Below are 12,194 nucleotides of genomic sequence, written 5' to 3'. Positions count from 1 at the left end.
AGACTCCACGCTTCCAGTGCAGGGGGCACAGGTTCAGTCCCTGGTCGGGGAACTAAGATCCCACATGCTGCGTGGCATGGCCAAAAAAACCCCCACAATTCTGTCATTTTTTTTCTTTCTTTTTTTTCTTCATTTCTTTTTTCCCCCCAAGTGTGAGAACAGAATTTAGATGTTTGGACATAGTCCCTCTTGTCTTTGTGGTCGGGTTATTTTAGGCACCTTGCACTTACAAGGTTAAATAAATGTTTACTGAATGACTTAGTAAGTCTTGGTGCATTGTTATTAGTGTTGTTTTTCCCTTTGGAACTTTGTGTTTCGTTATCTGAGGGAATGTCCTCCACCCTAAAATTAGAAGTATAGTCTTCCTCTGTATTTAAAATAGAATTTTGTGAAGAGTTCTAACTTTTCCTTGGAGGTTGGGAAATATGGGTGGCATTGCTAATTTGTTTGATCATGCATTGAGTTTATTGCACACTAGTTATTTTTGCCCTGCATTTGACCTGAGAACTAGAGGCATTTCTTGGGAGTGAGAAATATACCAGCAGAAAGAAGCTAATTTTTAGACATCTTCAAAAAGGGTGTCAATTGTGGATATTAGCCCCTGTAGTAGTTATCTATACCTATATAACAAATTACCCCCAAATCTAGCAGCTTAAAACAATGAACATTTTTAATATCTCATAGTTTATGTTGGTTAAGAACTCGCGAGCAGCTTAGGTAGGTGGTTCCGACTCAGAAAATCTTATGAAGTTGCAGTCAGGATATCAGCTAGGGTTGCAGTTCCCTGAAAGATTGACTGGAGCCATAGTTTCTGCTTCCAGGCTAGCTCACTTATATGCCTGGTTAGTTGGTGCTGGCTGTTGGCTGGAGGACTCTGTTCCTCGATGTGTGGACTTTTCCATGGGGCTGCTTCAGTGTCCTCATGGCATGGCAGCTGGCTTCCCCCAGAGTGAGTGATTCAAGAGACAGAGCAAGGAGGAGCCTCAATGCCTTTTGTATTAGTTACTTCATTACCACGTTTGTTTTGGTATTCCCTGTTCTGAGATTTTGGCTTAGGCGACAGATGGGTTCTGACTGTGACACTATGAAAGTTCTTAAATTGGAAGGGATGCTAGTATCACCTCTCCTTGTTCTCCATGTTACCTGTCTGTTCACAGTTTTATTAGCTACTGCAAATGCAGTATAATACGTGCCATTCATCTTCAACCGGAATTCATTGCTCATAAGCCCTAACTCCTTATGAGCAAATTTTTTTTCATAGCAAGCTCTGTTTTTTTCTGTATCTTGCATTTTCATTTGATATGCCAACTTAGTTCTGATTGTGTAACTTTGATTATTTGTAAACATAATGCTGAAGAGATGCTGTTTCTCCAAATCCTTGTTTTGCTTTCTTTTGTGATACTGTGAAGTAGAGTAGCCTTGTTTAATATGCAAAGTAAACACAAATTTATGTTTCAGTGTTTTGATGGGAGAACATGAATCCGGCTTCCATGTTCAAGATCAGTCTTAAAAGTAAAGTTGGGGATTATTCTCAAGCAGACAAACCTGAGAGAAGAGACAAGGGGAAATGCTAAAATTGGAAGCGAGTGCCAGGATTCTTTCTCTTGTACTATTCAAAAATAATTTTGAATAAAATTCCTTTGGAGCTACCTACTTTGAATTAATTTTTCCATATTCGCCTTTATCCTCTTATTGCAGAAAACCCTTCATTCTGTTCTCTTCTGTGCCTTCATTTGTTTTATAAAAAGTAGTAGGTATTGTTCCAGCAGTCTGTCTCCTAAATACAGCTTCCTATCATCAGATCAAGGTGAAGGCTTTGTTCTTATTCCTCTGAGGAGATAGTTAGTTAATGAATGTTGACTTACCTACATGTTGTCATCTTGTTCTTGGTAAGCTATCTTAAATCACATACTACCTGAGTTATATTCAGCGGTCTAACCCAATCCTCTCATCTTCCTTGCCACCCATGGACGTGAATGAATCTGAACAGTGAGAAGCTCTTCCCCCCACTGAGTGTGCCTGTAAAACTCTTCTTCTTACCCTGCAGTGAATATTAAATTTGAATTCTGTGTTACAGAGTTCAGGGAAGTACCATTCTCATAATGCTGGCTTTGGGATGGTACAAAAACATCAAGGAACTAGGAACTAGGCTAAGGACATGGATCAGATGACACTTAGGGTATTTTGAACGAAGTTTAGGGCCTTTTAAAATCTCTTACTTGACGTGAATGCTTTTCTGATATTTCCTTTTCTTGTAATGCTTGTAAAACAAAAGCCAGCATGATTCTGTGTTGTCCTCTTAACCTCATTGTTCTCTACCCTGCTTTACTGGTGATGAGTTCAAGAAGGAATAGCATTTAGTTAAAAAATTTTATGAGTTCATTCTCACACACCTCCCTCCCCACTGTAGGCTCTGACCAGAGCTCCTTTCTTGTACAGTTTTACGAGGGTTAGAGTGCAAGTCTCACACATATGAATTTTTTTTCTTTTTAATCTTATTTTGCTTAGAAGAATAAAGACAAAAACCAGAATCTGTAGGATATACACCATTTAGCCATCTTTTGGGGAGGCAGAACAGATTTTATACTGTATCCAGTTAAATACTATGTTAAAAATGATAACTGGCAGAAACAGTACCAGCATTAATTTCATTTCCTGTCCCAGTCTTAGTGAAACTGTTGTCATGGTTATGGTCTGCTTAGGCATTATATGTGTGGAAAGCTTTATATGCTGTACAACTCTAGTGAGCCAACTAACTCATAGAAATTGAGGGCATTTCAGATTTTGCAATTTAAAATATACAGGACTTCCCTGGTGGTCCAGTGGTTAGGACTCTGCGCTCCCAGTGCAGGGGTCCCAGGTTCGATCCCTGGTCAGGGAACTAGATCCTGCATGCCTCAACTAAAAAGGATCCTGCAGGCCGTAACTAAGACATGGCACAGTCAAAAAAAAAAAAAGATATAAAAATATATATACAAAAGAATCTAAACATAAAGAGTTATTTTGAAAAGAGTGGTGTGTGTTTTAAGTTTGAAACACTATATTAAATGCTTAGAGAGCTTAGAATGGCTATTGATGAAGAATCCCCCAAACAGGAAGTTTCCAAAAACTCTTCCACTAGAGGTTAATTTGCAACTGCAGTATCTATATCATCATTTCCTGAGATCATGAGAGCTGCCAGTACCCTTTGTGGAAAGCTCTGGGAAGCCATTGTTTTCAGAGTTTCTCTGTATTTTATTTCCCCTATTTTTAAAAAAAAAAAAATTAATTTATTTATTTATTTTTGGCTGTGTTGGGTCTTCATTTCCGTGCAAGGGCTTTCTCTAGTTGCGGCGAGCGGGGGCCACTCTTCATCGCGATGCGCGGACCTCTCACTATCGCGGCCTCTCCTGTTGCGGAGCACAGGCTCCAGACGCGCAGGCTCAGTAGTTGTGGCTCACGGAACTAGTTGCTCCGCGGCATGTGGGATCTTCCCAGACCAGGGCTCGAACCCGTGTCCCCTGCATTGGCAGGCAGATTCTCAACCACTGCGCCACCAGGGAAGCCCCTATTTCCCCCTTTTTGTTTGGTCACTTAGAATATCTGTGAAAATAGAATCCATGCAATCTTAGCAATTGATCTATAAACATTACACCCTTTCATTTTAAGTGAGACCTTTTCTCTATATCTGAGTTTGATGTGTTCAAGAGAAAAAACAGAAAATTAATTTCTAAGTAACGAAGACCTAACGTTAGCATACGTATTCTTTTTAATTTTAAATAAGACATGGAAAGCAAAGAACGGCCCCTTGTTGAGTGGACAAGTATGTATCTGAGGGGAAAACATCTGTGTGTTCTCTGTGCTCCACTGTGGCAGGTAGTGTACAGCTGAGGGGCCTATCATACTGCCCTGTTATTTTTCACTTGAGACTTTTGCATGGTGCCAAAAGATTCTACAAAAGCCTTCCTTCGCCGCTGTGTGTATATTGCAGTACTGGCAGCAAGACACACACAGTTGCCACTGCCTGCAGGGTAGTAAGATAACTCAAGAACATGATGAAGGGACAACAGAAGAGCAAAAACTGTGACCACATTATTACCAAGTCACATCTCTCATTGTGTGACATTGTTTCTTTTTTTTCTAATTTGTTTTAGACCAAAGTAGACTAAAGAAGTAATGAACCTTCTTTTCTGCACCGCCCCCCTCCCCCCGGCCCCCTGCATCCTACACAGAGATGCCTGAGGTGTCCTTTGTGTTCTTCTCTATTGAGCATTAAAATTTTCTGTATATAGCAGTACCTAGCAGTTCATGTCATTATGTGAAGGGAATGTGGATAGTATGGTACCAAGGACCACCTGTGCCAAGGAAGATTTGATGGAACCAATGTTAAGAGAAAATGATCTAGAAAAGTATAGATTGAGTGACGTATACTGAGGGTAGTCAGGGTTTCTCTAAAGCTAAGCCTTGTGTATGTTGAGCATGTTGAGCTAGTGAATCATTTTTTAAATCTGGAATCAGCTACAAATCACCTTGATTTAGTGACTGCCAATGAGAAGCCTGTCTTAACCTAGCTGATAGAAGACAAGTGAACATGTTCTAACTTAGGAATGACCACCCCGGAAGTAAAATTATCATTAGACTTTTTCCAGAAAGGTATCACAAGCAAAATATTGTGTTAAAAAGACTCCCTATCGTGATTGTTGTATCCCTTATTAATAACTACAATGTTGAAGAGAAAATTATTGAAGGAATTGGTCATTCTTTCAGCTCTTATCTGTTGGATTTTGCCATTTAAGAATACTGAAAATGAGGTTGACTTTAAGAGATCCCTCCCTGAGGCATTGTTTAGATACTGCTCTTTAGAAGTTAGTAAAGAATTCAAAAGTCTCTAGGCCAGCCACTGCTGCTATCTCAGCCACCTGGGTGGCAGTGGACACCCCCAGCTAGCAGCCCTGAACTACGACAGATGCGAGCAGCGGTTGCTAGGCTTGTGTCATCTCTTCACCCCCAGGAGGGGCAAGAAGAGCTATCACTAATAATCAGAAGTGAACTTTCAGAAAACAAGAAAATTGGCTACATTTTGTTTTTGTTTTTTTTTTTACTTTCATCTGTGTATCAGCAATAGGATTTTTTTAGTAATGATCCTAGCTCGTCAGTATTGGAAGAACAGGGTGACACCTGGTCTATTAATCTTCATAATGATCCTCACACTAGGCATTCAGATGATAATGGAGATAAACATGTAGAGAGGTGGTTAAATCTCAGTGCAGATGCTACCCAACATAAAGATGAGAACACAGATATTGTTGAAAAATGATATCAGAAGATTAATGTTCTTTTCTGGTTAACGATGGGACCTAAACATCTAGAGAAAAATGTCAAACATATCAAAGCTACATGAGTCCAGCATTGTACTAAAGTGTTGTAAAGACTTCCATACAGTGATTAGAAATCACTGAAGACATCCCAACTCTGCGGGAAACATTTAAAGCCTTTCGGTTTTTTCATGCCCATTATTTAGAAGGTGCTGATTGCTTCATGAAAGCAGATTATGATACACCTGTCCTACTAGACAGCTTGAGATGGCTTCTTTCAAACTGTGATCCTGAAGAACCCATGTACTTCAGGAGGAAATATATACTAAACAAAGAAGCTTTGAAGAGATTTGGTACTGGACACTTTCCGTATTGGAGTTATACCTGTTATTCTCCTGCAGAGGGTCCTGGTTACTGTTCATCTTGCAGTTTTTTGTATTATCTTCATTCATATGATTATTTAGGTTACCAACCTGCCTTGAGAAACCAGTAAGACAAATAAGTGAAATAATCGAGAATGAAGATCCAAAGATAAAATGTCTGATATTGAACTGAAGAAAGAACTGCACCTGCAATATATTGATACAACACTGTAATCCCACTGACAAATTCTTTGTATGTGAACATTCCATACTTAAAAATCTTTCATGTGAATGGCTGCAAACTGAAGCTTTAACATGAGCTTTAAGTCTGTTAAAATGAATTGATACAGTAATGTATTTAATTTTTTAAATGGTAGTTAGGTTAGAGGAACTAAAGAGATATTGTTTCCTGTTCCTGACCACTTTTATTGATGTCTCCAAATAAATAGAACTTCCAACCTTGCTAGAACTATACTGCACTGTTAGTACACACATGAAATACTAAACAGATCTGCCTAAAAGAAAAATTTAGGAGGAAATATTATTGGTCATCTTTTTAAACTCAAGACAAATGGGTTTGTATCCACGGTTTAACAAATGAACCAAACTTCCCCTGACATACACAAAATGTTGTTTTGTCTAATGAAAATTTTGCTGTAACTATTTGTAATAAACAGAATCTCTTCCAGAAAAAGGCAGAATTAGAGATGACATTTACCTAAGGTACATTAATAAAAGCACAGTTTGAAATTAGAATGAACTTTGACTATATGTGACATTTTTTCTATTTTGCTTACAATAAATAATTGTCAATAGCACTAATTTGCATTTTTGTTTTGTAGTCTCTGGTTTTCAGCAGCCACTGTAAAGCAGTGAGTGGCTACTCAGACCAGGTCATCCATCAGCGGAGATCAGCTACCTCCTCGCTTCGTTGCTGCCTGCTCACTGAGCTGCCATCTTTTTTGTGTGTGGCCAGTCCACGAGTAAGTGCCACAGGAGGGAAGAGATAAAATAGATGGTGTTTGAAGAAATAAACCAGTTTTCAAGGCATCCATTTCTTAACCAGAACTGTTTTAAGCTATTTGGACCTTGAGAAACATATAAATGCTCGTTATTTAGAAAGGGCATCCGCGGTCCTGGCTTTCCCAAGACAGCACTCCTCACTTTGAACTGTGTTGGTTTGAGAATAGTTGTATGGTAGATAGAAGTGACTTCTTTCCCTGATGTTGCTTCCATGTAGTTCCTCTCATTTAGCCTGGGGCTCTAAACTACCATGGGAGCAAGCCATCTGTTACGAGGTAGATTATCACCCAATAGAAGAGACAGGAACAGTGGAATATTTGAATAGAAGAGGGAGCCATTTGTCACCTGTGTTGAGGTTTTTGAGGGTTTTTCAGAGGAGGGGGCCCGATTGGGAGGGAGATTTGATCTGGCCTTATCGCCTCAGTACAGTCTCCAAATAACAAAGGGAAACATAACACTCCAGCATCAAGAAGCTTCCTAGCTGGTATTCTCTCGCTTTCTTCAGCAGCTCTGCCTGGACTGTGGTTTACAAGTATGTTCCCTCTGAAAAGTGACTATTGGGCCATATCCACCAGTCAGTGGTAGTAGTCTTGTTTGCAGATTGGGAGTAGTTTCTATTGTGGTTTCAACTTTGGACAGCTATTAGATCTTTCCTGATACCCTGTTTATCAAAACAGGGCACTCTGGTGATTGCCGACAGTGTCGCTGCAAAGGCTCCCCTTGGCACGCTGCGGCTGTTTACTTCGCTTACATCTTCCACTCTTTCATGTCTTTCTGATCAGAGCCAGACAGAAACTCTCTTACAAACATGAAGCAGTACATGAAGGGAGAGAGGATAAGATGTGGCCAGACTGCAATTAGAGCAAAAATGAGTTTGTCTTCCCAGCTTGTTTCCATTTGCTCTAAGGGCAACTTTCAATTAGCCAGGAGACTCTAAGAGGTTGACTTTTCTTACCCTTCTGTGTTTTTATCTTGTTTTCTTCACTCATCCTAGCAAGTCTACTGTTTTCACAGTTCCATTCAAAGAAGGTGAAGACTTTTAAATCTTCTTTGTGATGATATTTCTCTACCATTATTTATATCAGCTTACATCCTTACTTTATTAAGTTATCAAAGGTCAGAATCTGGCAGAGGGTCCAAAGAAAGATGATGAATGGAAATGAGATGACAGTAGAGTCCCACTGATTCCTGCCTGTGTAGATTTCTCTGCTGGTCCTGTGCTACACAAACTTGATTCTCTTACCACTATCAACTTTGTTTGATTTATATTGATTCTCCAGAAAGTATTTGGGGTTTGTAGGTACCCAGTTCTTCCAAAGCATTCTTGGTCTTTGAAGCTTAAGTTGATCTAGGGAAAAGCACTTTTTCCAGAAAACATCTAAAGCCAAGTGCTTGCATAGAAAGCAGCCTTCAGGCTTCATAGTTGTATGGTTGTTTCCTTTTTACTCTCCTAATCTGTTATGTACATGGAGAGGCCTATAAGAGGAAGCCTAGATTTTTGAGAGAGGGATGTCAAGACATTTTTTACTTCTCATATTCCCCATGTTTTATGGAGCCAGTAAAAAGTGAACTGCCCTGGACTGTAACTGCATTTATGGACATAAAAATTCTTCATTGATACCACTCAGAGCTCGATAGCCAACCACTCTGGAGAATAACCCCACTCTCTGACATACTTACATATACAGACCCCCACTGTACTACTTAAGTATTGTTTCTGAGGAGCCTGAAGTCTAAACTATCATGCCTGGTACTGATGTTTCCCTAAAAAACAATAGTAACTTGAAGAAGACTGTTAGCCTAAAGGTGTGGTGGCAGGCAGGAAGCAGGAGGAAGCTTTTCTCATCTGGCTGAGGGGCTCCTCCCCAGCACCCTTTCCTGTTCAGCCCCTCTCCCCACGTTTGTCTCTAGAGTTTCTTCACGTAGCATGTGCTAAATCTGAAATGGGAGTAATCACCCCATAGTTAGGAGGACAGGAAGAAGAGTTTTAAACATATCTGAATGTTTTATACACACACAAGATCTGTAGATCAGGCCGGGGGTGTGAATAAGGCAACATTTTATGAGGTATTTTAATGATCATATGTTGATTTCTAACCCATCTGCGGTGGAGAGAAACTGATTTCCTTTGACGCCTCAACCCTGGCATTGAGTTAAGACAAATTAATTTCCACGGCACATGCTGTGAAAACTTTAGGGTCAATTCAGGAAGAACTGTGTCACTAAGGAAGGAATTATCATTAGCTTAAGAAATCATTCTGCAGGGTTAATAAACTAAGAGCCTGGGAATTCATCACACCAAGAAACTGAAGCGCTTGGAGCGGTCACGCTTCCTAGAGCTAGAGCAGGAATATACGTGTCCTCAGGAAGGACGCTCTGAATGCTTCAGGAGGCAGCCCCTGAAGATACTATAGTTTAGGAAGTTAATGAAGCAAGAAACAGGGGTTTGCTCATGTGGGACTAAAGGGAGTATGCATTTCCATTTGTGGGGAGGCAAGAATGGGTATGTCATGCTTCATCTCCCCCTGCTTCTGAGCAATCAGGAAGACCACTTGGGGTTAGCAGAATGCGTGGAGGCTGTTTAGGATAGAGCTGACTTAGAAAGCACAATTTAAGTAGAAATGGACTTGTTTGCCTCCTTTTGGACCTCATGAGTTCACTGCTTACGTACTTACAACATGACACTGTATGATTCTGTATATATCTTGATCCAGGGCTCCTGCCAAATAAGCTTATCAAAACATTAAAAAATATTTCACTAAGAGCTGAGCCTTGCAAACCTCCTAGTTTTTAATCCTGGACTTGGAAGGCTATCAGCAAAATGAAATTGGAAAATAGGTGAAAGTTTATAACTGGAAAAAGTTGTTTTGTTTTTAAACTATAAGAGTGTCTTGGGGGCTTCCCTGGTGGCGCAGTGGTTGAGAATCTGCCTGCCAATGCAGGGGACACGGGTTCGAGCCCTGGTCTGGGAAGATCCCACATGCCGCGGAGCAGCTAGGCCCGTGAGCCACAATTGCTGAGCCTGCGCGTCTGGAACCTGTGCTCTGCAACAGGAGAGGCCGCGATGGTGAGAGGCCCGCGCACCGCGGTGAAGAGTGGCCCCCACTTGCCGCGACTAGAGAAAGCCCTCGCACAGAAACGAAGACCCGACACAGCCATAAATAAATAAATAAAATTTAAAAAAAAAAAAGTTAGCTGCAGGGAGGTGACATAACTATGGTTGTTAAGAATAAAACGTTAAAAAAAAAAAAAAGTGTCTAGAAATGACACTCTTTCCTGTGTCACTGTTCTCCCCCTATTCCTTCATGATTTTCTAGCTTTTGATTTTTCATCTCGAGAATATGGGCCCAAAGTTTTTATATATAATTCCAGTATATATTCTGCTTTTCTTAAAAAAAAGAAAAGAAAAATCAAAGTAAGGGGTAGGGGGGAGGGAGGGAAGGATTGAGAGTTTGGGATTAGCAGATGCAAACTATTTTATATATAGGATGGATAAACAACAAGGTCCTACTGTATAGCATAGGGAACTATATTCAATATCCTGTGATAAACCGTAATGGAAAAGAATATATATATGTAAAACTGAGTTACTTTGCTATGCAGCAGAAATTAACACAACAATAGTAGATCAACTATACTCCAATAAGATTTTTTAAAAAAAAAGCAGTTATCTTTGAGTGTAAAATTGGTCAATATGAGTCTCTAATTAGAAAAGATTAAGTATGCTTACTCATCCAAGAGTGTGCTTGCTGTTTGAGCTATATAGAACTGGTCATGCTTCTGTGGTTCAGACCACTGCTTCTCAAACCATTTTTGTGGAAGTATAGCCACTATTGATTGTCACATTCTGAAACTCATATCCTAGGTGGCAGATGTCTGCTCTGGTTTAGTATCTACTGGGCTACTGCCAGGACAAGCCATGGCGGGAGAGACCTAATTTTTTTTTTTTTTTTTTTTTGGCATATGGAAATTTATTGCTATCCTGCTTTCATCATCAAAACTTATGATCTTGGTCTTTCCTTATTGCCTTTGTGTAAGGCCAAAAGGGAGACATTGGCTACTTTGACGACCTTAAGAGCGGACTCCAGGAATGTCACCAAGAGCATGACCTTTGCGACCAAATCCAGCAACCAGAACTTAATCATTTTCCTAAATGATGAATAAAATTCAAACAACCATCATTGGGTACAAAGGCTGTGATTTTTTTGCCATTCTTGATGAGCTTAACCCTGACACACTTCCTGATGGCAGAATTTGGCTGTTTGGCTTCAACCCCTACTTTTTCAAGCACAATTCACTTGGCATGAGAAGCACCTCCAAAAGGGTTGGCCTTCAGGGCTGTGCCCAAATGGGCTTTCTTGTACTGTTTATCATGCCACTTCTGGTCTCGTTGGTGGCTATGGAGCTTCCTGGCAGTACGAAGACTGCGACACTTGCCCATCCTGCCAGCGCCATGGGCCTGAGTGAAAGACAAAACTTATTTATTTTCATTTTTATTTATTTAATTTATCCTGGTTGCACCAGGTCTTACTTGGGGTATGTGTGCTCCTTAGTTGTACCATGCATGTGGGATCTAGTTCCCTGACCAGGGATCGAACCCGAGTCCCCTGCATTGGAGGGTGATTCTTAACCACTGCACCACCAGGGAAGTCGTGACCCAATTTTTAATCACCTGCTTTGTGTTTCGGTCTTTATTTGCCTGTGCTCAGCTTTCGGTGGGAAAGATGAATAACTTGGAAGCAAGAGAACAGACTCCTTTTGGAGTGGGTAAATGTGGTATGAGATTACCAAAACCTATTCCTAGTACTAAGTAAGGTGATTTAATGTGTGAGCTTTTCTGGGTTTTGGAGTGCCAGGGGCCCAGCTTGCTGTGACCCACTGTAGTTTTGCATCTGGACCATAGATGGCACTGCTCCCTAGCAAAATGAATTTAGCTTCATCTGTAAGCCAGAGTAGTGTAGTCTTTGGTTATTGGTAAATGGTGCTCTTTCTCCAGTTTTGGTATCCTCCAGTTTCCAGCAGAGGTACCTGCAGCCCCACAGTCAGCTAGCTGATTGTTTATGTACCCCAAGGCAGTATTTCTCAAGGCTTGGCCTGAGATGCTGGGGTGCATGTTAAAAACCGAGAACTAGTGACTCCTACCTTAGGCCTGGATCAAAATCTGCACATTAGATAAGCTCCTAAGAAGGTTCTTATGCCCACCAAAACTTGACAACCATTGCCCTAAATATTGATGGGCATGAAAATAGAAAAGTTAGTAGCAAGGTAGATTTTCCTAAATGTCTAACTTCCAATAAATAATAGAAGGAATAGAACTACCTAACTACGTACAGCCAGTGCTTTATGTTCTGATCTTTCCCATACCTCTGCCCTTGCTCCTTATATCCACATTCTTCCTATCTCCTGGTCTAGCTCCATGGTTCTTCTGAGCAATTCACTGCTAATAATGGGACCTTAGCATTTTTATCAACCTGGGCTTACAGGTAATCACAACCTCCAAATTTTAACAAAAGGT

At 40.5% G+C, this 12,194-nt stretch overlaps 1 protein-coding gene and 1 pseudogene across 2 annotated transcripts in view; one reads left to right on the top strand and one right to left on the bottom strand.

Annotated features, from left to right (window-relative positions):
• INO80 (INO80 complex ATPase subunit) overlaps window positions 1-12,194 on the top strand; it is a 128,473-nt gene that overhangs the window by 74,992 nt on the left and 41,287 nt on the right. For both annotated transcript variants that reach the window (XM_068549560.1, XM_068549550.1), the window contains exon 25: window positions 6,499-6,639. In XM_068549560.1, coding sequence (XP_068405661.1) covers window positions 6,499-6,639 — 141 coding nt within the window. The remainder of the gene's footprint in view (window positions 1-6,498; window positions 6,640-12,194) is intronic.
• Window positions 10,631-11,120, bottom strand: LOC137759404 (small ribosomal subunit protein uS12-like; annotated as a pseudogene).

Source organism: Eschrichtius robustus, chromosome 1 (genome assembly GCF_028021215.1).
Source record: "Eschrichtius robustus isolate mEscRob2 chromosome 1, mEscRob2.pri, whole genome shotgun sequence".
Lineage (NCBI taxonomy): Eukaryota > Metazoa > Chordata > Mammalia > Artiodactyla > Eschrichtiidae > Eschrichtius > Eschrichtius robustus.
This window is presented reverse-complemented; position numbering and strand designations above follow the sequence as displayed.